This window comes from Pipra filicauda, unplaced genomic scaffold (genome assembly GCF_003945595.2).
Source record: "Pipra filicauda isolate LSUMZ 115617 unplaced genomic scaffold, ASM394559v2 scaffold215_size1667880_pilon, whole genome shotgun sequence".
Lineage (NCBI taxonomy): Eukaryota > Metazoa > Chordata > Aves > Passeriformes > Pipridae > Pipra > Pipra filicauda.
The window spans coordinates 739,419-762,152 of NW_024104327.1; the positions used below are offsets into that span (position 1 = coordinate 739,419).

At 50.8% G+C, this 22,734-nt stretch overlaps 1 protein-coding gene across 1 annotated transcript; it reads right to left on the reverse strand.

Annotated features, from left to right (window-relative positions):
• Positions 1-3,318: 3,318 nt before the first annotated feature.
• On the reverse strand, positions 3,319-22,265 carry PSTPIP2 (proline-serine-threonine phosphatase interacting protein 2). The gene is made up of 15 exons (XM_027719960.2): positions 22,207-22,265; positions 15,407-15,507; positions 13,461-13,538; positions 12,549-12,583; positions 10,866-10,972; positions 10,107-10,169; positions 8,866-8,964; positions 8,628-8,673; positions 8,170-8,249; positions 6,770-6,868; positions 6,155-6,251; positions 5,755-5,836; positions 5,046-5,080; positions 4,682-4,739; positions 3,319-4,187 (listed from the first exon to the last, which is right to left on the reverse strand). The coding sequence occupies exons 1-14, from the start codon at positions 22,237-22,239 to the stop codon at positions 4,690-4,692; spliced, it is 1,005 nt and encodes a 334-aa protein (XP_027575761.1). The 5' UTR covers positions 22,240-22,265; the 3' UTR covers positions 3,319-4,187; positions 4,682-4,689.
• Positions 22,266-22,734: the final 469 nt, after the last annotated feature.

The following is a 22,734-nucleotide window of genomic DNA, read 5'->3' on the forward strand; positions in this document are numbered from 1 at the left end:
CCTGTCTCAGCTCCTGAGGCACCTCCAGCACAGTGGAAATGCTGGCTCAGCGCCAGGCCAGGAACTGCTGCCTCTCAGATCCCAGTCCTGGCACCCAGCCATCCCCAGGGAGCCAGGGAGCCATGGCTGGAGCAGAGCCCAGGCTCCACAGGGAGGAGGAGTGACTTCTCCCAGTGCCCAGATGGATGAGCCCTCACAAGGTTCACTCGACATCACAGTTGACTTAATGGCCTTGAACAGGCAGTGTTCGCTCTGTGGGATCCTGCACTTGGGGCTTGAGAAGCCCCTGCATTACTAGTGTAACCTGGAATTTGTAATATCCGTGGGTATAGGGGGGGATGCATTGATCCTGATCATCTTCTTGGCCTTGTCTGTAGCTGGAAATGCAGCAAGAAGTCCTCATGTGAACTTCCTTTATAAACAGAGCTGTTTCCTTGTGATAATTTCTGAATTAGCTCACAGGATCAGAAAAGGAGAGGGATCTGTCGACTCTGCCTCCAGGCAGAGTGCCCAGCACCTGAAGGATGTCAGATTTGTTTGCAATCCATGTTAATCAAAGAGTCACAGGATGGTTTGTGTTGGAAGGGACTTAAAAGCTCATCCAGTTCCAATCATCCTGCCATGGGCAGGGACACCTTCCACTTCCAAGCCCCATCCGGCCTGGTCTTGAGCACTTCCAGGGATGGGGCAGCCACAGCTTCTCTGGGCAACCTGTGCCAGGGTCTCACCATCCTCACAGGGAGGAATTCCTTCCCAACTAGCCCTGCCCTCTAGCAGTGGGAAGCTGTTCCACCTTGTCCTATTCACTTATTCTGTCTTATAAAAGCTGTTGCCTTACTAAGGAGTTTGTTGTCTCTCGTACCCTGAGGAGAGAAGGCAGGAGCTGCACAACTGGTTACCAGGGTCTATAGGGAGGCCAGGCACTCCTGCAGGGTCTGGAAGACACCAGACCCCCCTGTGAGTCATCTCACCCTCAATAAAGGGCTCCGGGGCAGGCTGGGCTCCTCCACAGGGGCCTGGGAGGAGGCCAAAGTCTTCTGCACCACTTGGAAAGCCATGAGGCAAGGGAAGGGGATGAAGGGGTGTGCTGGTTTAGAGTTAACCAGCAGGGGAAATGAACTCAACTCCAAGGAGAGATTATAAGTCAGAATAACAATTTACTAAAATAATACAGTAAGTACAATCATACAAACAAACAATTGGTCTTAACCCACAAAACCCAAATGTATAACCCAGTACCCTGGGGCATGAACAAAGTGGTGTTCCTTGGGCCCCGCTTGAGTCCAAAGTAAAGGGAGAGGGGAAGAACCTGCTGGTGGGAGAGCGGTTGCAGTCTGGTCAAAAGTGGTGATTGCAGTCCAGTGATGGTTTAAGTCTGGTTGAGAGCGATGAGCTGCAGCCTTCCTCTGGATCCCACCAGGGGTTGCAAAATGTTCTAAGACTCCAAGATTATATATCCTCCAGTTCAGGCAGAAATGCTCAGTGCTTCCCTCAGGGCAGGGAGTTCCACAAAGGGTGTGAGGACAAGAGCATCCTCCTATCTCACAGGCCTCTTAACACCTAGTTTGTAGCCTGAGGAGTCAGGCTCTGTGGGCAGAGGGTGCGAATAGTCTATTCACAACAGTTTCTGGGAAATGGCATGGAAGGCTAGAGAATACACAGTTTTGGGTTACACCCATGCCATGATGAAGTGGTCTCAGTTGTCCTAACTAGGACAAGGGAAGATTATGAAGAAAAAAAGCCATTTTGGCACCCACGAACACATAGACTTGTTTCCCAGTAGCTCCATGTCTGGACACTCCTCTTCAAAGCTCAGTTTTCTTGGCCTAGGTCTGTGCGAACACTTGGTGTTTTCATAGAATCCTAGTCAATGAGGTTGTAAAGACCACCAAGATCATCAAGTCCAACCATTCCCCCAGCACTGCCTAGGCCACCACTAACCCAAGTGGCACATCCACACAGCTTTTAAATTCATCCGGGGATGGGGACTCCACCACTGCCGTGGACAGCTGTGCCACAGCTTGACAACTCTTTCAGGGAAGAAATTTCCCCTAATATCTAACCTAAACCTCCCCTGGCACAACTTGAGGACATTTCCACTCACCCTATCATCTGTTCTCTGAGAGCAGAGCCTGACACCACCCCCCTGGCCCCTCCCTCCTGTCAGGGAGTTGCAGAGCCAGAAGGTCCCCCCTGAGCCTCCTTTTCTCCAGGATGAGCCCCCCCAGCTCCCTCAGACGCTCCTGCTGCTCCAGACCCTTCCCCAGCACCCCTGTTTTGGTATCACTTCTGTGCATTTAATGAATGTGCAAGCCACTGGGGACCTCCGAATCCAGAAAAGCCTAACAGCAACTATTGTGCTCAGTCAGCAGAAAAGCCCCAATAAAGAAACCGTGCCATGTATTGCAGAGCAGACACTCTTCCAGGGCAAACAGCCCTACGTGGTCAGCTGTGCCTGTCTAATAGCAAGTACTTGTCCTTGTGCCAGTCTTATTGGGGGTGTTTTCTGCCACCTCTGTGTTGGTAATGAGCAAGGACTGAAATAAAGGCTGAGCGAGGATGTGCTCTGAAGGTGTCCCACCCCAGCCCCAACAGAAAGTGAACAAGACAACCTTTAAAAAAAACCCCACATACCCAACACGTGAGACTCAAAATTTATTTTTTAAAATATGTATTTAAACAACTAAGACTACAGCAGGCTCCTTCGGAATAATACTTGTGTCCTTGGTCTTTCAGAAATAAAACAGGATAGCGGATTCCTTGGCACGTGCACTTTGCAGGAGGGCAGATGTCAGAGCTCACTGTCATCTTCCCCACACAAGAAAACACAGTAAAAAGCCCCAAGGACTGATGGGCTGGGACACGTGCTGAAGCCGTGCAGATTCAGCTGGAAAAATGTCATACAAATAGCAAATCCTGCTGCTCCAGGTTAGTCACCTGGCACCGGGTTTAGACAGGTCAATTGTGTGTTTATCCCCATGTCCTGTGTCCCTGTGTCCAGTGTCGTAAGGCACTGAGGAGCAGTCAAGCAGCACTGCACACTGGGACGTCAGAGAGATCAGCAGCCCCGAAGCACATGAGCTTCTGAATCAAAGTCATAATCATAAGATACATATATATATATAGTAACAGAAAGGGCAGGAAGTTTGAGGAGATCTGGTCAGAAAACAAGTTTCATGGCTCCAGCAGTAGCTAAGTTTGTTTCCAGTGGTGCATAGTCAGAACAAGTCCAAAGTTTAGAGATTGTCAAAAGCTAATTAAATCATAGAATCATAGAACTGTAGAATGGTTTGGGTTGGGAAGGACCTTAAAGACCATCTAGTTCCAACCCCTTGCTGTGGGCAGGGACATTTTGCTCTAGACCTGGTTGCTCCAAACCCCGTCCAACCTGGTCCCTAGAGCCTTTCCAGGGACAAGCTGTACCATGAACCTAAAAACTCACAAGCCCCTCACTGGAGAGGCATTTGGGAGATCTGAACAATGTCCTCCTGATCCTCAACAACACCATGGGATGTGGAACCTCCCAGCAGGTTTGTGGTGGCACAGCCCCTCACTGGGTAGCCATGCTGTGAACTGCTGCACCAGGCAAGATGCAAATCAGCTTCCAGCATCGGCACTTAAGCCTGGAGCACACCTACAGCTAAGCCAGACACACGGTGTAACTGTTGGTGCTCCCCTAAGTGAGATCCCCGAAAGATGAGAGTAAAATTAAACCTAAATTACAAGTTCAATCCCCAGTAATGAAAGACTTTAGAGACAGGCGAAAGAGTAACCTGAGATCTGAGGGGGATGCAGGTGCCCTGAACACAAGCCAGAGCGCCCAAAGCATCATGCAGCACTCCCCTCGGCACATATGAGCTAGTTATCTGGAGAGTGGGAGGCTCCAGCCTCTCCCAACGGCTGCACTTTAGAGGAACTTCAAATCAAACACTTCTTCCGACACAAATCGCCCCTGTGTCTGGTCCTTTTCTTCCTCTGAGTTTGAAGATAGGATAGCCATCCAAGGAGTTTGCTGATGAAAGGCACAGATTTTTTAGTAGGCACTTTCTGGATGCACAAATAATTATCAGTCCTCAAATATGTTTTTGAAAAGCAGAAGCACTTCAGACACTTTAGTGTCTGGGAATAACGGGAAACACCACCTGTGCCACGCTGGTCAGACCAACAGTGTCTTCTGCCTGGAAAACCTACAGGACAGGATCAACAGTGTCTAAACCACAGCTCCAGCTCAGAGAGGTGATGGCAGGGCAGGAGCATCACTTCCAGTTGGAAGTGATCCCCCTCAAATATCACCCTTTAACCAGTGGCCTTTCTTTCTCCAGAGTCCCTCTTCCAGGTAGCTCCAGATTCGCAAAATGGTTTCGGTTGGAATGGACCTTAAAGCCCATCTCACTCCACCCCCTGCCATGGGCAGGGGCACCTTCCACTAGCTCAGGTTGCTCCAAGCCTCATCCAACCTGGCCTTGAACACTTCCAGGGATGGGGCAGCCACAGCTTCTCTGGGCAATTTGTGCCAGGGCCTCACCACCCTCACAGGGAAGAAGCTCTTCCTTATAGCTAACCTAAATCTAACCTCATTTAGTTTAAAATTCCCCTTTGTTGTGTTACTATCTGCCCAGGTTAAAAATCCCTCTCCCTCTTTCCCATAAGCCCCCTTTCTTCATCAAAAGTGAGTACTTACTGTGACTGCTAGAAATGTACCAAGCTGTAGCCATCAACTGTGGCGTAATCAGGCTCCCCTGAAACAGAGAGCACAAAAAAAAAATAGGTTTCCTCATGAGAAGTGCTCATTATAAGGCTTCCCACACTGGCCATCCATGTTAAAGGGATGGGGTGCAAGGGTGAATGAGTCTCAAAGAGGTGTCCTATAGACAGGCTGGGAGAGCTGGGGATGTTCAGCCTGGAGAAGAGAAGGCTCCAGGGAGACCTGAGAACCCCTTCTAGGGCCTAAAGGGGCTTTAGGAGAGCTGGAGAGGGACCTGGGACGAGGGCCTGGAGTGATAGTTCCTCTGTGGGGCCAGAAAGCCCATAAAGCAATAACTCACCTGGTGCACTGGTCGGGGTGGGCAGAGGTCCCCTCCTGCACAGAAGGAAACACAGAGGTGAGGATCTGCATGGATACAGGACTCCCTTTGCCCTGGTTCTGCACTCCCCAGCTGCCCTCCCAGAGCTGGTGGGAAGGCAAGAGGTTTGACAACCTGGGCTTTATAGAGACCTGGTGGGCTCACCACCCACAGCCTGCTTGGCAAACACAGGAATTGAAGCTGATATGGTGCAGGAGAGGAAAAAGCAGCCAAAAAGCACTAAGCTGGGGAAAAAAATCACAATCACAGGTGAGCCTCAGGGTATGCCTTTGTACATGCCTTTGCCCAGAGTGACACATCAGGAAGCCATAACTGGACAGGGCTCAACTCCCAGTGTGGCAGCCAAAGTGGCACACTCATCCTTAGCATGAGTCTTTGGCCCTCATTGTCACCTTGGCCCCTGGCAGAAACACCCTTCAGCCTGTCCTCCCAGCCCAGCTTCTGTCCCAGGGGAGTGAATTCAGCTCTGCAGTTCCTCCCTCTACCCACACATGCCTTTAACACTCCTCAGATGGACAGATCACAACAAGAACCATGCGAGGAAATATTTTCCTCTAATACTCCCAAGTCAAGCTTCCAATAGACTAAAAGGAATAAAATATGCCCTTTTGCGGGGGGGGAGAGCATCACTTGCAATAGCAATTGCAATTGTACATGTTATATCCCTTACCTTGATATAGGTACAGGCGCTGGACTTCTCGCAGGAGTCACATTTCTCTGTGTATTGTAGTAGTTTTCATAAACAACAGGAGCTAGGAAAAGTTAACAGTAGTAAAGTACAGGCCTTTCATAGACATAAAATACTTCTTATACCAGCAGTCAGATCCTAAGTCTTTCCCCTCTCTGTGAAAATGCCTGACCAGGAAACTAAGTCCTAAGATAGCACTAAGAGTGCTATCTTCAAGGACTTTTGAAACTGGCAGAGACTAGTGCTGCGTAGCAGTGAACTAAAGGAGGAATGTTGCAAAATCAATGTTTTTTGCACCCCAACTGATGCTGACCTGAGCAGCAGCTCCATGAGGAGTACAGGGCAGTCAGCACTACTTTGTGAGATTGTACTGAGCTCTTACCTGGAGCCAAACTTCCAGTTTTGCGCAAATTTACAAAAAAATCAACATCCTTCTCAATGCTGCACATTTCTAAACTCTTGCGGATTTCCTCATATTTCTGCAAAAGGGAAATAAAATGCATTTCTATTACATCAGGTCAAAAAACAAGAGGGGTTTTTCCAACTGTCTATTAGACATGGGGAGAAATCCCAATATTCACCCAGTGCACAAGCTGCAGTGACAGGGGAATCACAGAATCTTAGAGTGGTTCGGGCTCAAAGGGACCTTAAAGCCCATCTTGTTCCACCCCCTGCCATGGGCAGGGACACCTTCCACTAGAGCAGGTTGCTCCAAGCCCCATCCAACCTGGCCTCGAACACTTCCAGGGATGGGGCAGCCACAGCTTCTCTGGGAAACCTGTTCCAGTGTTTCAGCACACTCAAAAAATGTGTGAATGCTAGAGGAAAGCTCATCTGCCAGAGTTTTGGCCAAACCTTCTGCCTGCCCACTCATGCTGGTGTCTGGTGGCCAATGAAGAGCCACAGTCCAACTCACACGTAACACAGCTCAGAGCACAGGAAAACAAACTGGGCTCTGCTTTCCACACAGAAGAACAAAGACTTTTAGTTGAGGTACCTCATCATTCTGGACGCAGCCCAGGGAGAGCTGGTTGACGTGGAGCCAGAGGGCGTTACGGACATAGCTGATCCGATCACACTCCTGAGTCTCAAAGAACTGAAACAACACAGACAAAAACGGCCACATCATCTTTGAAATGAGAGCAAATCTCCTTAATCCTTACTGCTTCTCGTTCCCAAGTGCCATGAAAAGACAACTGCAAGGAGCAGATGGTGTTGGTGCTCTGCAGGAAACAAGGAAACAGCACGTCCTCCAGATTGCCCAGAAGAGAAATGATCCCTTTGTGCAACCAGATGAGTGTTAAGATGAGTGTTTGTTAAGCTCAGAAAGTCTGCAGAACTGATGTGAAGGGGGTCCCCCAGCACCTCTGGGGAGAACAAGCCAGATTCCTAAAGGCAGTACATGTTCCCTAGGCACCCCATGCTCCTGTGGTCCCAGCTCACTTCCCTTCCACAGGTGTCCTAGAATCACAGAATCATTTAGGTTGGAAAAGCCCCCTAAGATCATCAAGTCCAACCATTCCCCCAGCACTGCCAAGGACACCATTAACCCACGGCCCCAAGTGCCACATCTACATGTCCTTTTAACACTTCCAGGCTGCAGATATAGAGAAATAAATACACAGTGAGGATGCATGAAACCAGAGGTGCATTGACTGGTTGGTCTTCTCCCTCTTTCCTGCCCAGCCCTTTTCCAAGCAGGTTTCAACCCAAGCCTTTGAAATCTGGCATACCAGAAATCTGAATCTGGTATACCTTTTGAAATGTCCCCATCATAGAGGCTTCCAGAGACCCCAGACACCAAAAGCACACCATCACTGAGGCACTCACGCACACCACACAACAGAGACAGCAAATTCCAGTTCAAAACAGAAAAGTAAAATCGCAGCCTGATGAGAAATAAATTGGGAAGGAATCAGCACAGCTGGGAATGGGAAAGCTGTTTGCAAACCTGGGATAGAACCTCAATCTCTGCAGTCCCTGTCCATGGAAAGTCTTTTAGAGTTTCAGACAGAGTCTTCCAGGTGTTGCTGAGGCTCTAGGACATACTGGCCTTAAGTCACTGAGTATCCAGAGGCAACCACAGCTGTTCAAAGTGACAGCCATGCCAAACATGCAAGTAGGTAATGGGCAAAACGTCATGACCTTGACTCTGTCAATTTTAAAAGGTGGTGGAAAAATAGAAATAATTAAAAAATAGTGGAAACCTTGAAGTAGTGGGGCCTTGAATCAAGAAGCCAAGCTTTAGGCACACACAGAGTTAGCTGCAACACATCCTGCTGCTTCACTGCCAGGGGAATACACAGAAGGGAAATCTGTGCCGTCCCTGGGCTCTGCAGACAGGAGTGGACACCCAGAGGACCACACTGCCATGTAAAGGTGTTTGAGGGCATTTACCTCGCAAGCTTTGATGTGCTCCATCTGCCACTCTTCCCGGACCTTCTCCAGCATGGTCACATTCTGCTGGTAGCTCCTGTCTGCAAGAGAAATCACAGTGTCAGCTGAAGGTCGACAGGCAGGGTGGGTTGGAATGAGATGATTTTTAAGGCCCCTTCCAACCCAAATCATTCACTGATTCCATGATTAACATTAATGTAAATACCCTTCACTAGAAGGTAATATGTGAAGCCTGAAATGGCTAGGACATCAGGGATAAAGTGGAAGGACATGGCCTTGGTGGGGTCATGCAGGCTTCTCCAGGTTAGGTGCCCATCGCTGGTATCTTGGGCATGTGTTTCTGAGGAGCTGTGCCTGATCCAAGAGCTGGAGCTTGCCCACGAGCCCTGCCATGGCTTCACAACTCCCTGCCCCTGGAAACATGTCCCTTGCCCTCCCAACATGGCATTTCCACTCACCGGAGTCCTCCAGAGCTGATTTCGTCTGAGCCAGCTTCACGAACAGCTGCCAAAAATGGGAGAGAGAAGGAAGGTGGAGGAGCCCCTGGGTGCATCCCCGACGGCGCTGCAGCCCCACTGGTGAGCACCACCAGCCCTCCCGTCTCACCCCAAAACCCAGAGCTGGGAGAAGAGCCATGGGGCGGGAGAGCTGACAAGAAGAGGCATCCCTTTCTCCCCCTGCCCCACCTCCCTGTACCTTCTCCTGCTGCTTCTGCGTCACCAGGTTTGCATTGCGGTGCACGGCCTGTTCCGCCTCGTCCTTGTCCCGGCACCGCTGCTCGTACAGACGCTTGGCCTGGGAGAGACACCAGCACACAGCTCGGGTGGGAGCTCTGGGGGAGAGAACAGCCTACGAGGGCAGAGGTGGGCACAGGCTGCCAGAGGAGCAGGGGGTGGCACACAAGGTCCCAGGTGCCCTGTGGCTTAGGGGAAGCCTCACAAGACAAGCTGCATTTACAGATGGAAAGCTCATGACAACCAAGTCCATGAGAGTACCCAGAGGAGGACGTGGGGAAGGGTCTGGTGATGAGCAGCTGAGGGAGCTGGGGGGGCTCAGCCCGGAGAAAAGGAGCCTCAGACGGGACCTTCTGGCTCTGCAACTCCCTGACAGGAGGGGGGAGCTGGGTGGGGGTCGGGCTCTGCTCCGAGGGAACAAGGGACAGGACAAGAGGCAACAACCTCAAGTTGCATCAGACAAGGTTTAGATTTAATATCCAGAAAAATTTCTTCACAGAAAGTGTTATCAAGCCCTGGCACAGGCTGTCCCGGGCAGTGGTGCAGTCACCATCCATTAAAGTGCTCAAAAAAGGTGTGGACATGGCACCTGGGGACATGGGTTAGTGGTGGGCTTGGCAGTGCTGGTTAATGGTTGGACTCAAGGATCTTAAAGGGCTTTTATAACCTGAACAATTCTATCATTCTAAATCACATTTATCCAGCCCTGAAAGGCTACCACTGGCTGTGCCTCCTCTGTAGTAACCAGTGACAGGACTCCAGGGAATGGTCTGGAGTTGTGTCAGGGAAGGTTTAGGTTGGATATTAGAAACAGGTTCTTCCCCCAGAGGGTGGTTGGGCACTGAACAGGCTCCCCAGGGCAGTGGGCACAGCACCAAGGCTGCCAGAGCTCAAGCAGTGTTTGGATGACACTCTCAGGCACACGGTGTGACTCTTGGGGATGGTCCTGTGCAGGGCTAAGGGCTGGACTCGATGATCCTTGTGGGTCCCTTCCAACTCAGCATATTCTGTGTTTCTGTGATTCTGTGTCCTTGGTGTGCCCTTCAGTGTTCTGAACACACCCTGCACACCACTCACACAGACTCAGCATCCAGTGTCACAGTAGAGGAGGAAAACCCTCTCATTTAAGCCTGCCCCAGCTCTGTGCTTGTGACTGAGCAGTGTTAACCCACAAAGCAAGAAACAGCAGCAGGTTTGCTTTACCTCCATGGTCTTCTTGTACTGCACATTCCTGTTTTTGTGAATCGCCTCCATGATCAGCTCTATCTGTGAAGAAAACAGGCCCAGAATCAGCACATCGCTGACCATCAAAGCTCCACTGGGTGGCTTGGGAAAGAGTCACAGACCAGACTGAGATGGGCTTAAGGACCTTCATCCACCCAAAGCATCTTCACAAAACTCATCTTTCATGCTTCTGTCTAAGCCTTGACTTGTGTATGCAAAGGAGCTCTACGAACTAAATGTATAGCAATGTATAGTACTGTGTCATCTCCACAGGCTCTGACAAAGCTGGGAAGCCCACTCCCCTCTGCTAGTCCAAACCAGCCCCTGGTTCTAGCAGTTTTCTAGAAAAAGGAAAATCCAGAAAAAGGAATCTCAACAAAAAGTTAAAAGGCTTGGCCATTTTATCAGACCCTATGGAGATCATACAGCGCTGTATATAAATGCTTCAAAGTATTCCCAGTTGAGGCTGGTGTCCTGGGGCTGAGCCCCTGCTGTGGCTGGCCCCAAAAACCACCCAAAGGAGAGGATGTGGCAGTGAGAAGAAGGAAGCTGGAGGTTGCTGCACAGTTCACCAACATGGTTGCAACATGTAGGAAGAAACTCAGGACTTCCCAGCAGCAGCAGGCACGGGGGGCACAGAGGGGGCTGGGGAACAGCAGGACACAGCTCTGGGATTAGCCCACTGCTGGGGCAGGATCAACATCCTGTGGGAAGGCACATCTTCCCACAGTGCCTGACCTTTTTCCGATGCAGTTTTTGCTTTTCCCTGAAGTCCTCCATCTTTTTCGCTTCCTCCCGAAGGGTTTGCGCCAGCTGGATGTGACCTTGTCCCACATTGTCTATCTCTGCAAAGAAAAAATAACTTAGATAGATAGATAGATAGATAGATATAGATATATATAGATACATATTCCTAAAGAGACTGTGTTTCTCAATTCAACTGACATCAAACTGGCCCCACGTCACACATCCCCTTTCAGAAACATGAAAAAGCACAGGTTGTTTGAAGCAGGCTCGGAGAAGTGCTCACCTACGTAAGGACCAGTCCTCCTGGGACCTGCCCCCGAGTCTGAGGAAACTCCAGTTGAGAGAAGTTACTCAAACAAGCACAGTCACATCTCCCCCTCACGCGGGTGAATTCGGGCGCGTTTCAACACATCGCACCCCGGCACAGCTGAGTGAAGGATGCACTACCCCAGGCCAGCAGGCAGCAACTTGGGCCATAGAAAAACTAAGGCTAAAAAAATCTCAGGCTCCTCTTGCTGAAGGTGAGCAGCCACACCACGAAATGCCACCCCAGCCAGGTCACCGAGGCAGCGGAGCCAAATGGCAGCTCGTGATTCAACATTCCAAAGCTGTTCCAAACCCACAGCTTGGAATAGTCAGCAGTGGTGAGGGCAGAGCCATGTCAGGGATGTCCAGCTGACAAAGCTGGCAGGCACAGGGTAGCAGAGTGCTCACCTTTAAGGTGCTGTCTGCCTTTAAGGTGCTGTCTGCCCAGTACCCCGGCAAGCTGTGATACAGAGACTGTGTATGGTGGCCAAAGCATCATCTTTTACATGTTCCAATTAGAACCACTGAACCATTTAAGCTGAAAAAGCCCACTTAAGATCATCAAGTCCAAGCATTCCCTCAGCCCTCCCAAGCCCACCACTAACCCATGTCAACAAGTGCCACAACTACATGGCTTTTAAACCCTTCCAGGGATGGGGACTCCACCACTGCCCTGGACAGCCTGTGCTTGGGATAGACAACCCTTACAGTGAAAAATTTCCCTAATATCCAACCTAAACTTCCCCTGGCACAGCTTGAGGCCATTTCCTCTCATCCTGTCACTTGTTCCCTGGCAGCAGAGCCCAACACCCCACCTGGCTCCACCCTCCTGTCAGGGAGTTGCAGAGCCAGAAGGTCCCCCCTGAGCCTCCTTTTCTCCAGGATGAGCCCCCCCAGCTCCCTCAGATGCTCCTGCTGCTCCAGACCCTTCCCCAGCTCCATTCCCTTCCCTGCACACGCTCCAGCCCCTCAATGTCTCTCTTGTCTGAGGGGCCCAGAACTGCCCCCAGGATTCAAAGTGTGAATTACTGTGTGTGTGTATAAAGAGGACAAGCCTATCCAATAAACCCCAAGAGACCTTCCCATGCACAGCTTTGATACACAACACAATCACAACCTCTGAGCTGCAGCCAGACCTGAAAGCCCAAGAGATCCTCAAAAGGATGCCCTGTGGGTCTCATCTCCCACCTGTGCCCTGGAGCACTTTGTCCCAGACCCCATGCACTGGGACGAGCCAGGCCAGGAGTACAGCCTATGCCGGACCCCGTCACCACAACTTTAGAGGTTTCCCTGCCATTTTCTTTCTAAGAAGTTGCCTTCAGGCTTTGGCACAACCAAGTGTCCTGACAAGCATGAAGAATTACTTACGTTGCTTGAAAACATCCAGGGATCTCTTCAGCGTGCTGAAAGACACAGGAGGAACATTAAAAAGAGTGGGAAAGCATGGCCAGGCACAAGTATCAGCAGAGCACCTCTCCCAAAACAGAGACTGCTTGACACCAGTCAAAGCAACTCAAGGCAGGTTTATCTACCCTCTTTATACCTCTGGCTTTTTCTCTCTCAGGTATAGCACAGCTCACTTGCTTTGAGACCTCCTTTACATCTTTCTGAACGTTGGATGCTATCAAAATTCTAAGTTTCACAATGAGTGTATCAGGCAACCTTCCTGAAGCATAATTTTGGGCACACGAACACCTTCTACATGGTGCACTGGCCTGTGGTTGGAAACTTAGAGAACTTTTCTCCCTGTTAATTTCAGAAACATTTTATGTGACACAAAACTGTAAAAACAATGATCAGAGAATGTCAGACTGGGTATGTATAAAGTATAGAAACAAAGCAGGGAGCAGAAGGTGCCGAGGGTCACTGGGGAAATGGAGACCCACTCATGGAGCCACAGTGGTCACAACACTGTGAAGATATTTGCGTGGTTTGACTCAACCTGTACTTCCCCCTGGCTACAAAACCAGTCAAGAGTGAACTCTTGGGTCTCATGATCCTCGGCTTTCTGCCGAACCACCAGTCCACACCTCACCTGAGCATCTACAGTGCTTTGGTTAGTCTATGGCTGGTGGGAACTTGGTGGAGTCTGGCTCAAAGCAAAGCAGAACCCAGCTGGGGCACTGTTCATTCATGAGAATGGTTTCAGCTCATCTTCTGGACGTCCCAATCACATTTCAAAACACTGTTTTGTCTCTCACAGTCTCCTTCCTTCTCTTCCTCCTTCTTTGATCCATGGACACTCATAAAAGCAGAACACACACAGCATTGTGAACTTACTTCAGCTCCGTCTGCCCACAGGGCTTCTTCTTCGACAAGTTGATGAGCTCTTTGCCATATTTTTCTTCTATAATTGCCCTGTTGAGAAAAGAGAGGAATGAGAGAAAGTTCCTAATTCAGAAACTAAGACTTGTTAGCAGTGGAGTTCAAGACCTGCTCTGAACTCCTGACCTGTGCCAACCAGGTTTTCCAGTGGAAACACTTGGCTTTGCTGTGTCTGTGGTCCCGATATGCTGCTCTGCCCATCTCCCCTGGGCTGATGGGTTCAAGGATCACCTCCACAGGTGATGGAGGACTAAGCTGCCTGTGCCTGGCTCAAAGATGCAGCCAGGTGACTCACCTAGGTAGGTTTTTTCCCCTCAGTTTCCTATGGAACAGGGCTTTTGAGATCCCTCGGTCTGTCCACACTAAGTACTTTTGACTCTGACCTAAGTACTTTTGACTCTGACCTAGCTGATTTATACCAAATGTGACAGGAAGGGAGCAGGCACCTCAAAGACAGCTTGGCCACCAGGCATGCACCCCAAAGCTCAGCTCAGGCATTTCAGCTCTTCAGGGCTTTTTTGAATGAAGCAATAAGTACTCTCTGGACCTGCCTCTGATCCTTACGGAGAACGCCTGAAGAAGAGGCCAAATCTTGTGAGGTAACAGAAATAACACCTCTGAGAGATCCTTTTGTCCTCCTCTCTTGAAAGAATGAGAGGGGGGGAAGAGAGTCTACGTGTTGCAGTACAAGAACAACCAGCTTTCTGCAGCTGCTTTGAAGTCAGCACAGACAACCAGGGCTGGACTTGCTTGGTCAAATGTAGTATCTCAACCTAGGCAACCCTAACTGTCTGCAGTCAGTGTAAAGAAACAACTCCTGCTAAAGACTGCATTAGAAGGTCTACTGGATAAAATAAATAGCTTCCTAAAAAGCCTGTATCTCCTAACACAGATGCAAACACCTGTGTTGTCGACTTCTCGAGTCTGGCAGTGAAGGTTCACCCAGCTTAACTCTTTAGAAATTCCCAAAGCTTGTAGGGAAACGGGGAAAAGATAAATATCATAAATTGATTTTTTTTTCCCCTCTGTCTAACAGCATTCACATGAACTTCATTTGGGACAAAGCATCCAACAGGCACGTCCTCCATGGCTGGAACTGTGTTAACAGCCCTGCTGTACACGGAGAACTGAGCCATGTTCAGAGAGAGGTGCCAGTAGCAAGTCCAGGTCCAGCCTCTAATCTCTTTCTGGAAAGACACATTGGTGGCAACCTACACCTACTTCAAGAACAAAGAGGACACAGGGTGTGGAGGAGGCTTTTGGCACTCTCTTGTTGTCACAAATGAGGGGGACACAATTCTCAGGGTCCAGTTCCTCAGCTGGAAAGCCCAAATTTTCCTGGAACACGAAATTCCAGCCTAAAGAGATGTAGGTGCACTAGACACTTTTAAGTGCAGGTTCCCCTCCTCTTCACCCCCATTATGTTTGCCCCAGGCTGCTCTGCACCAAGTCATCCAGTCACAGGTTGTTTTTTTCCAGCTCTCATTACCAAAATAACATTAATTCAGGGTTGTTCTACAATGCTCTTCATATTTAGCCATTGCTAACCAGGTGAACCATAAATCCAGACCCTCTCAGTTGTTTCTGTAGCCACAGAACCTCTGCTTAGGTCGTATTCTCTGACTGATAAAGGCAAAACCTAATGCTACTTCTTTTTAGCATTAAATCTATGAGCTGTTCTTAATGTACAAAGACAAATTCAGGACAAGGCCCTGCCTCTCCTAGGCCAAAGTTCTCACCTGATCTTCAGCAAGGTGAACAGCAAGGTAAGCTTCATGGCAGAGCATTTTAACAGAGTGGACAGTTAAACACAACAGAAATCAAACTGGGAGCACCAGGAGTAGGAGTAGTGCCTCACTTCCCAGGCTCAACCCAACCCGTGATCAGAGGCAGCTCCCTACCTTTCCTTCAGGAAGTCTTCAAACTCCTTGCAGTTCTTCCTGCCATCGTTCAGGTGTTGGATGATGCTGTCGTAGCCAACGGTGCTTGTCAGATCCGTGCTCTGAAAACACAGGAGTCACATCCTCATCAGTGCAGACCATGGACACTGCCACCTCCAGAGGCATTTGCACAGGCAACAGCTCAGGGAGAGCATGTGTGCAAGTGCCTCTTTATGAAATAAGATCTTTCTTTTTAAGGGGTGGGAGAGACTCCTGGATGAGAACAATGTATGGGACAAGATTTTCAGAAAAAAGAAGATCTCAATCCAGCAACAACATATGTTCTCAAGTGCCACATCCACACGTCTTTTAAATCCCTCCATGGGAGGTTTCCAAAAGAGCTGTTTCCAGGCAGGAGGAGCTCCTGATTGAAGGAGCTGGGCAGGGTTGTATTCTGTGAAACCAGCTTTAACAGCACCTTCTGGACAAGTTTGGTACGGAGAGAATCAAAAGGACCAGCATGACTGGGGGTGTTCACCGGGAGAAGAGAAGGCTCCAGGGAGACCTTAGACCCCCTTCCAGTGCCTAAAAGGGCTCCAAGAGAGCTGGAGAGGGACTTTGGAAAAGGGATTAGAGGGACAGGACAAGGGGGACAAGGCTTCCCACTGCCAAAGGGCAGGGTTAGATGGGTTATTGGGAAGGAATTGTTGGCTGTGAGGGCAGTGAGGCCCTGGCACAGGTTGCCCAGAGAAGCTGTGGCTGCCCCATCCCTGGAAGTGTCCAAGGCCAGGTTGGACGGGACTTGGATCAACCTGGTCTAGTGAAAGGTGACCCTGCCCATGGTAGAGAGGTGGAACTGGATGAGCTTTAAGGACCCTTCCAACCCAAACCATCCTGGGATTCTGTGACTGCCTGTGGGATGTCCCAAAGGCAGGGCTGGCTGCTGCAATGGAAGAGGAAGTGCAACACAGAGAGCACAGAGCCATGGGCACAGAAGATTTAAAAGCATAACAGACTAAGCCCAAGACAGGTATAGAGGTTGGGGGTTGCACCCAGCCCTGCCAAAACAAAGTGGGGCAGAGGGACAAGGATCTCTACTGCTGCCCTCCCACGGCTGTCCTGGTCCTTCCTGCTGGGCAGAGCTCTGAGCCCATGTGCTATTTACAGGACAGCAGCCCATGGAAACTACAAACAGATGATTTCAAGGTGACAAAGCAGCAGCTGATGTTTCCCAAGCCCACAGGATGTGCTCCCCCCTTCCTGATCTGCTGCCTGGATTTGCACCACCCTCCCAACAGAGTTGATGAGGAGCGGGATTTTGAGTGCTCCTTGTAATGTTTTGGGGTTTGTTTGCACTTGCAGGCAAAAGAGGGGCTGAAATGCTCTAGTGGGGATGTGAAAATATGAAATGGCTGAGTCACAGCTGAAAGACAAGTTGCTGAGCTTGACGATTCCATCTCCTGCCCCACTCTACGTGGAAAACCCCTGCAGACACACACCCTACGAAATATTGACATTGGAGAAACACAGAATTATAGAATTGTGTAAGTTGCAAAAGCCCTCTAAGACCATCGAGTCCAACCATTTTCCCAGTACTGCCAAGGCCACCACTAACCCATGTCCCCAAGTGCCACATCCACAGGGCTTTTAAATCCCTCCAGGGATGTGGACTCCACCATTGCCCTGGGCAGCTGTGCCAGGGATGGACAACCCTTACAGTGAAGAAATTTCCCCTAATATCCAACCTAAACAATGTCCTCTGGCACAGCCTGAGGCCGTTTCTTCTCATCCTGTCCCTTGTTCCCTGGGAGCAGAGCCCGATCCCCCTCTGACTCCCTCCCTCCTGTCAGGGAGTTGCAGAGCCAGAAGGTCCCCCCTGAGCCTCCTTTTCTCCAGGATGAGCCCCCCCAGCTCCCTCAGACGCTCCTGCTGCTCCAGACCCTTCCCCAGCTCCGTTCCCTTCCCTGCACACGCTCCAGCCTCACAGTGTCTCTCTTGTCTGAGGGCCCAGAACTGCCCCAGCACTGGAGGTGCCTCAGCAGTACCAGCACAGGGAGGGCACTGCCCTGGCCCTGCTGCCACACCACAGCTGGGTTAGGTCCAGCTGCTGCCACCAACACCCACAGGGCCTTTCCCAGTTTTCCAGCCCCTCTGCCCCAGCCTGGAGCTGCAGGGATCTGTTGGGACACAATGGCAGGACCTGGCACTTGGTCTTGTAGAAACTCACACCGTTGGCCTCAGCCCACTGATCCAGATCCCTCTGCAGAGACTTCCTGCCCTCCATCACTCTGTCCCAACCTTCCCAAATGGAAGGGTTTGGGGCACTACACTGTTCACGGACCATCTCTAGGAAGATCTGTATTTATGCCGAGCTCTCAGTCTGTGTCCCTTGCCTTACGTGCTTAGACAAACACACCAGAGGCTGGATGACTATTTTAGCAGATGGAAACACGGTGCAACCATAGCTGGCTGTGCTGTCCTTGCTCAGAGTCCGCGTAGCCACAAAATCGCTCAGGGTCCTGCAGAGGTTGCTGAGACAAAAAGAAATGCTTGTGCTGGTGTCTGCAGGGAGCAGGGTGAGGAGGTGCTGCACAAAGCTGCAGGTCCTCCCCACCCCAAAACCAGGTAGGTGCAACAGGAGAGACAAAAACTCATCGCGAGGAGGAAAAGGACTCGCTGCAAATTCACCCACCTGAGACCATCACCTTGCAAAAAGCAGGATTACTTTTTGATTAATAATTTTCCCTTTGAAGTTTCCTTCCCCTACACCAATGCACCTCTCCTGCTCGTCCCAAAGACTCCAAAAGCATTGGACTATCCCGCCTTCATGAAATTGTCTCTCCCCACAAACCCCACCTTGTTCCTTTGAAAGGACGACCTGAGGGTTTCATAACGCTGCTGATTAGTTCCACCAAGCCAGTCCCCGTTTAGAGAAGGACAACAAGGGGAAAGGGGAAGTGAAACAGCCCAGCCAGCATCACACCATGAGTCAGCAGCCAGGGAATAAATCCAGGAGCCTGGGGTTGCAGTCCCCGCAGCCATGGGTTGCTTTAGCAGCATCACTAAATACACTGTAGAGAGCAGAGCATTGTCTCAGTAAAAGCAAAATGACCAAAATTTCAGTCTCCAAGCTGCAAGCTGTCAGCCCACAGATCAGAACTGAGGTGGTTTTTAGCGTTATTGTCATTTCTTGGTTTTGCTACACAGTTTTACAGGACAAAATTGCTCTGATGAGACCCAAAGCTTTGCTCTTGGGTTAACTGAAATACGTGGAAGAGCGGGCTTGTGGAGAACTAGACGTGTACTAAGAAAGTGGAAAAAACTGCGAGAAAAGACCTCCTATAGTGAAAGAAGAAGAGCAGGTTGCAAAAACAAGTGAAAACAAAACCTCGTGCTTGCTCAACGTGTGGCAATCGCTACAGGCCAGGCAAGGGCAAACGAACACGAGCTTTTGGGTATTTTTGTTTTTGCACAGCTCTCTCACAGACATGCAGGAAGCACAGGTTGTGGGAGGGAGCAACACGGGAGTGGGGACATTCAGGGCAATGCATGTTCAGCTTCAGGCATGTCTGGACTTCGGTCCCTGGGTGAGCAGGAGCTGCAGCAGGGTGCAGAGAGCAAAACTTGTTATTTAAGGAAGTTTACCATCCTGTGCTGACACCCAAGAGAATGAGCAAACTCGAGTGCAGAGAGCAAAGTGGCCCCATGCCTTCCGAAATCATGGGCATCATGCCGTCAGCTCCAGCAGGGACCAGGCTCCAGTGCAGGAACACACACAGCATCCATCAAAGAAAACAGAACTGGTGTGGTTTAAAGCTCAGTCAGTCCCCAGGTGAGGCTGGAAGCGCAGCCCTGCTACCCTGACAGAGAAAAGGGTGGGCTGCAGCTTATCATAGAGTCATAGAATCCCAGAATGGTTTGGGTTTCAATGGACCTTAAAACCACCCATCTAGTTCCAACTCCCTCCCATGGGCAGGGACACCTTCCACTATCCCAGGTTGCTCCAAGCCTCGTCCAACCTGGCCTTGAACACTTTCAGGGATGGGGCAGCCACAGCTTCTCTGGGCAGCCTGTGCCAGGGCCTCCCCACCCTCACAGTAAAGAACTAACAAAAGTTCACTGTCCCAACAAAGAAATTCGGTGGTCACCACTCACAACCAGTCACATTCCAAAGCTGGAAGATCCAATACCAAAACTGACCTAGCTTTTGAGGGTTTGGTTATTTTTAGGCTTTGTCCCATCACTTGAGGCATCCCTCCTCTGGAGCTCTGCCAAAGTCTTGCTTTCTCATTGAGCTGTCCTAACCACTACAGAATTGCCCCTCACCAGAGCAAAGTGCATTTGTAGCAGTATTTAGGGTTTCTGCAGGTAGAGTGTGATGGTGAGTTTAATTTGGGGGGAAAAAAAAAAGACATTTTGTTGGACCACCAGATAAGAAGCTGAGCCAGCACCACCATTAAGGAACAGGGTATGTGTGGCAGCATCTGCCACCTGCTCAGGATCCTGCAGAGATGGTCCTCTTGATCTCATCTTGTTTGACAGGTCAAGAACCTACTCAAGATGAATGTTGTGCCTCACCATGCTCTTTGTAGCACTAGGACAAGGGATGATGATTTTAAACTCAAAGAGGGGAGATTCAGATTTGATAGAAGGAAGAAATTGTTGAAATTCTTTATGAGGAGGGTGGGGAGGCCCTGGCACAGGCTGCCCAGAGAAGCTGTGGCTGTCCCATCCCTGAAAGTGTTCAAGGTCAGGTTGGATGGGGCTTGGAGCAACCTGGGACAGTGGAAGGTGGAAGGGGATTGGACTAGATGGCCTTTAAAGGTCCCTTCCAAATGAAACCATTCTATGATTCTAAGAAATCACTTGTTGCAGCAGAGACTTCTGCTTCCATTTTTGCCTCAAGCGAGGTAATATAAGAGGAATATTGCAAGAGGAAGTGTGTGTGGACTCACAGCACCCAGCAGCAAACGGAAGCTGGACATGCAGACCTCCACACCTCATCTAAATGTGGTTTCTTATTTCCCATCTCTTGCTCCCCCCTCCCTCCCCAGCCCTCACAGCTGATGCACAGTCACCAGTACGTGGTGTGGCGATTGCTTGGGGTGGTACCTGCGTTTTCCATGGGCCAAACCACCACAGCAGGGCCTCGATCTCTCCACTGAGTCACATTCACCACCGTCCTGTCCAACATCAACCCCAGCTCCTGCTCCAGGCACGTTTCCTTAGCCAGGGGGTGGGGGTGGGGGGAGTGGTTGAAGCACACAGGCTTCAGAAGGGAAGAAACCAAGCAAAATCCCTGGCAGCACCAAGGGTTTTGGGCTCAGCAAGAGTTGGGGATTATTCAGTAAATAGCCATATTTGCAACAGAAGGGGTGAGGCAGGACTGAGTACCCCATGGCATGCCCCATCTCCTCCTTAACTTGGGGGCTTGGCGCTGCTACGGCCCTGGTATTTTCTCCCACTGAACCCCCTCCTCCAGGATCCTCTTTCAAAAAGCTCCACAACACAGCTGGAGAGGGACAAACCAGGCAGAAATGGCCGAAGTCAGCCCTGCGGCGAGGAGATCTTCTTCAGCCCAATGTGCCACTGAGGCACCACAAACCATGCCTGTTCAGTGTTCCTGGCATCACAGTTATTCCCCTCAGCCTGGAGGATGCTGCCGCCACCCTTGCATCCCTTCCCTCCGCATGTTTGCAAAGCAAAGAGAGCACACCTTGGAAAACTTCTTGGCAACAAACAGCTGAGAAGCAGCTGCCAGTTGCAAAGTCGGCTTTATTCTCCATGCCAGGTTTGATACCTGTGTGGGATTTGCATATTTGACAGCTCTATGCCAATTAACACACTAATGACACTGGTGCTCTGCACTTATTGCACAAAACACAGGAGCTCCAAACGTGGTGTCTGCTCCTCCTGGGGCCTGTGCTCCTCTCCCCCATCCTGCAAGATGCTGGAGCTGCTTCCAGACAACATCTGAGAAACCCCGAGCACCATTCACAGATGGGGATTTTCAGCCCCAAAAGACACAATTTTGTAATTTACTTCCTGGTTGCCGATACCTGGAACAAAGGTCTACCACAACAAGAGGAACTGAGCGGCCACAGAGCTGACGCTTCACAGCAGATATGTGGCTTTTCTGCACTTCTCCTTTCAGAAAAAGCACAGTTCACACTCAGAAGAATAGATTGTGGTTTTCCCCAAAGTGCGGCTTTTCCTCTGCGGCTCTGACAGCAGCACACCGAGCACCAGCACATCCAGTCTGGGATTAGCTCCACATCAAAGGACCATTTTTGGCTATAGTGTCTCCAAGTAGTTCACTGATGGCCAGTTAATGTTATCAGACCCTCAGACTGGCACTGATTTCCTCCAGCATGGCAGCGGCTGCTCGCTGGGATTATTTTGGCTGCCCGGAGCAGGTTGCAAAGCCACAACTCCCAGGACATGTGTGGGTGGGCAGTGCCTGCTGGGGATCACAGAATCACGGAATGGTTTGGGTTGGAAGGGACCTTAAAGACCATCTCATTCCAACAACCCCTGTCATGGGCAGGGACACCTTCCACTAACCCAAGTTGCTCCAAGCCCCGTCCAACCTGGTCTTGAACACTTCCAGGGATGGGGCAGCCACAGCTTCTCTGGGTAATCTGTGCCACTGTTTTATCACTTCAGGATGCCCAGAGCTTTCAGCAAAGTCACCCCACGACCACGATCGCGTTGGAGCCCACTCTAACCAAAGAGCGGTGACCCCCCACCTCCAGCTGTGACCCCCGGCTGTGCCCCCCGGCTCCGGCTGGCCCTGACCCCGGTGTCCCGGTCCCGCTCACCCAGAAGTGGTCCCTGAACCGCGCCTCCCGCATCCTGCCGCTGCCACCGCCGCGCTCCGCCGCTCCCGGCGCCGCCCGGCCCGGCCCGGCCCGCCCCGGCGAGTCCCCACCCACGCACGGGAACACCCTCCGTGGGTCGGGCGGCGGGACGTGCTCGGTTATATCGGCGGCGAAGGGAGGCTCGGCGTCAGCGCTCCATGGGAGAAGCCCACCCGTGATGGCCGGACCAGGGACCCGCGCGGCTTCCCCGTAAACACGGGGCGCAGCAGGAGCACCGCACGACCCGCAGTGCCCTGCCCGCCTGGCTTAGGGTTGGCGGAGTGTTCTGGGATGGTTTCATGGAACCACAGAATTATTTAGGTTGGGAAAGCTTTCCAAAGACCATCGAGTCCAACCATTCCCCCAGCACTGACAAGCCCACCACTAACCCTTGTCCCCAGGTGGCACATCCACACAGCTTTTAAATTCCTCCAGGGATGGGAACTCCACCACTGCCTTACGCAGCCTCTGCCGGGGATAGACAACCCT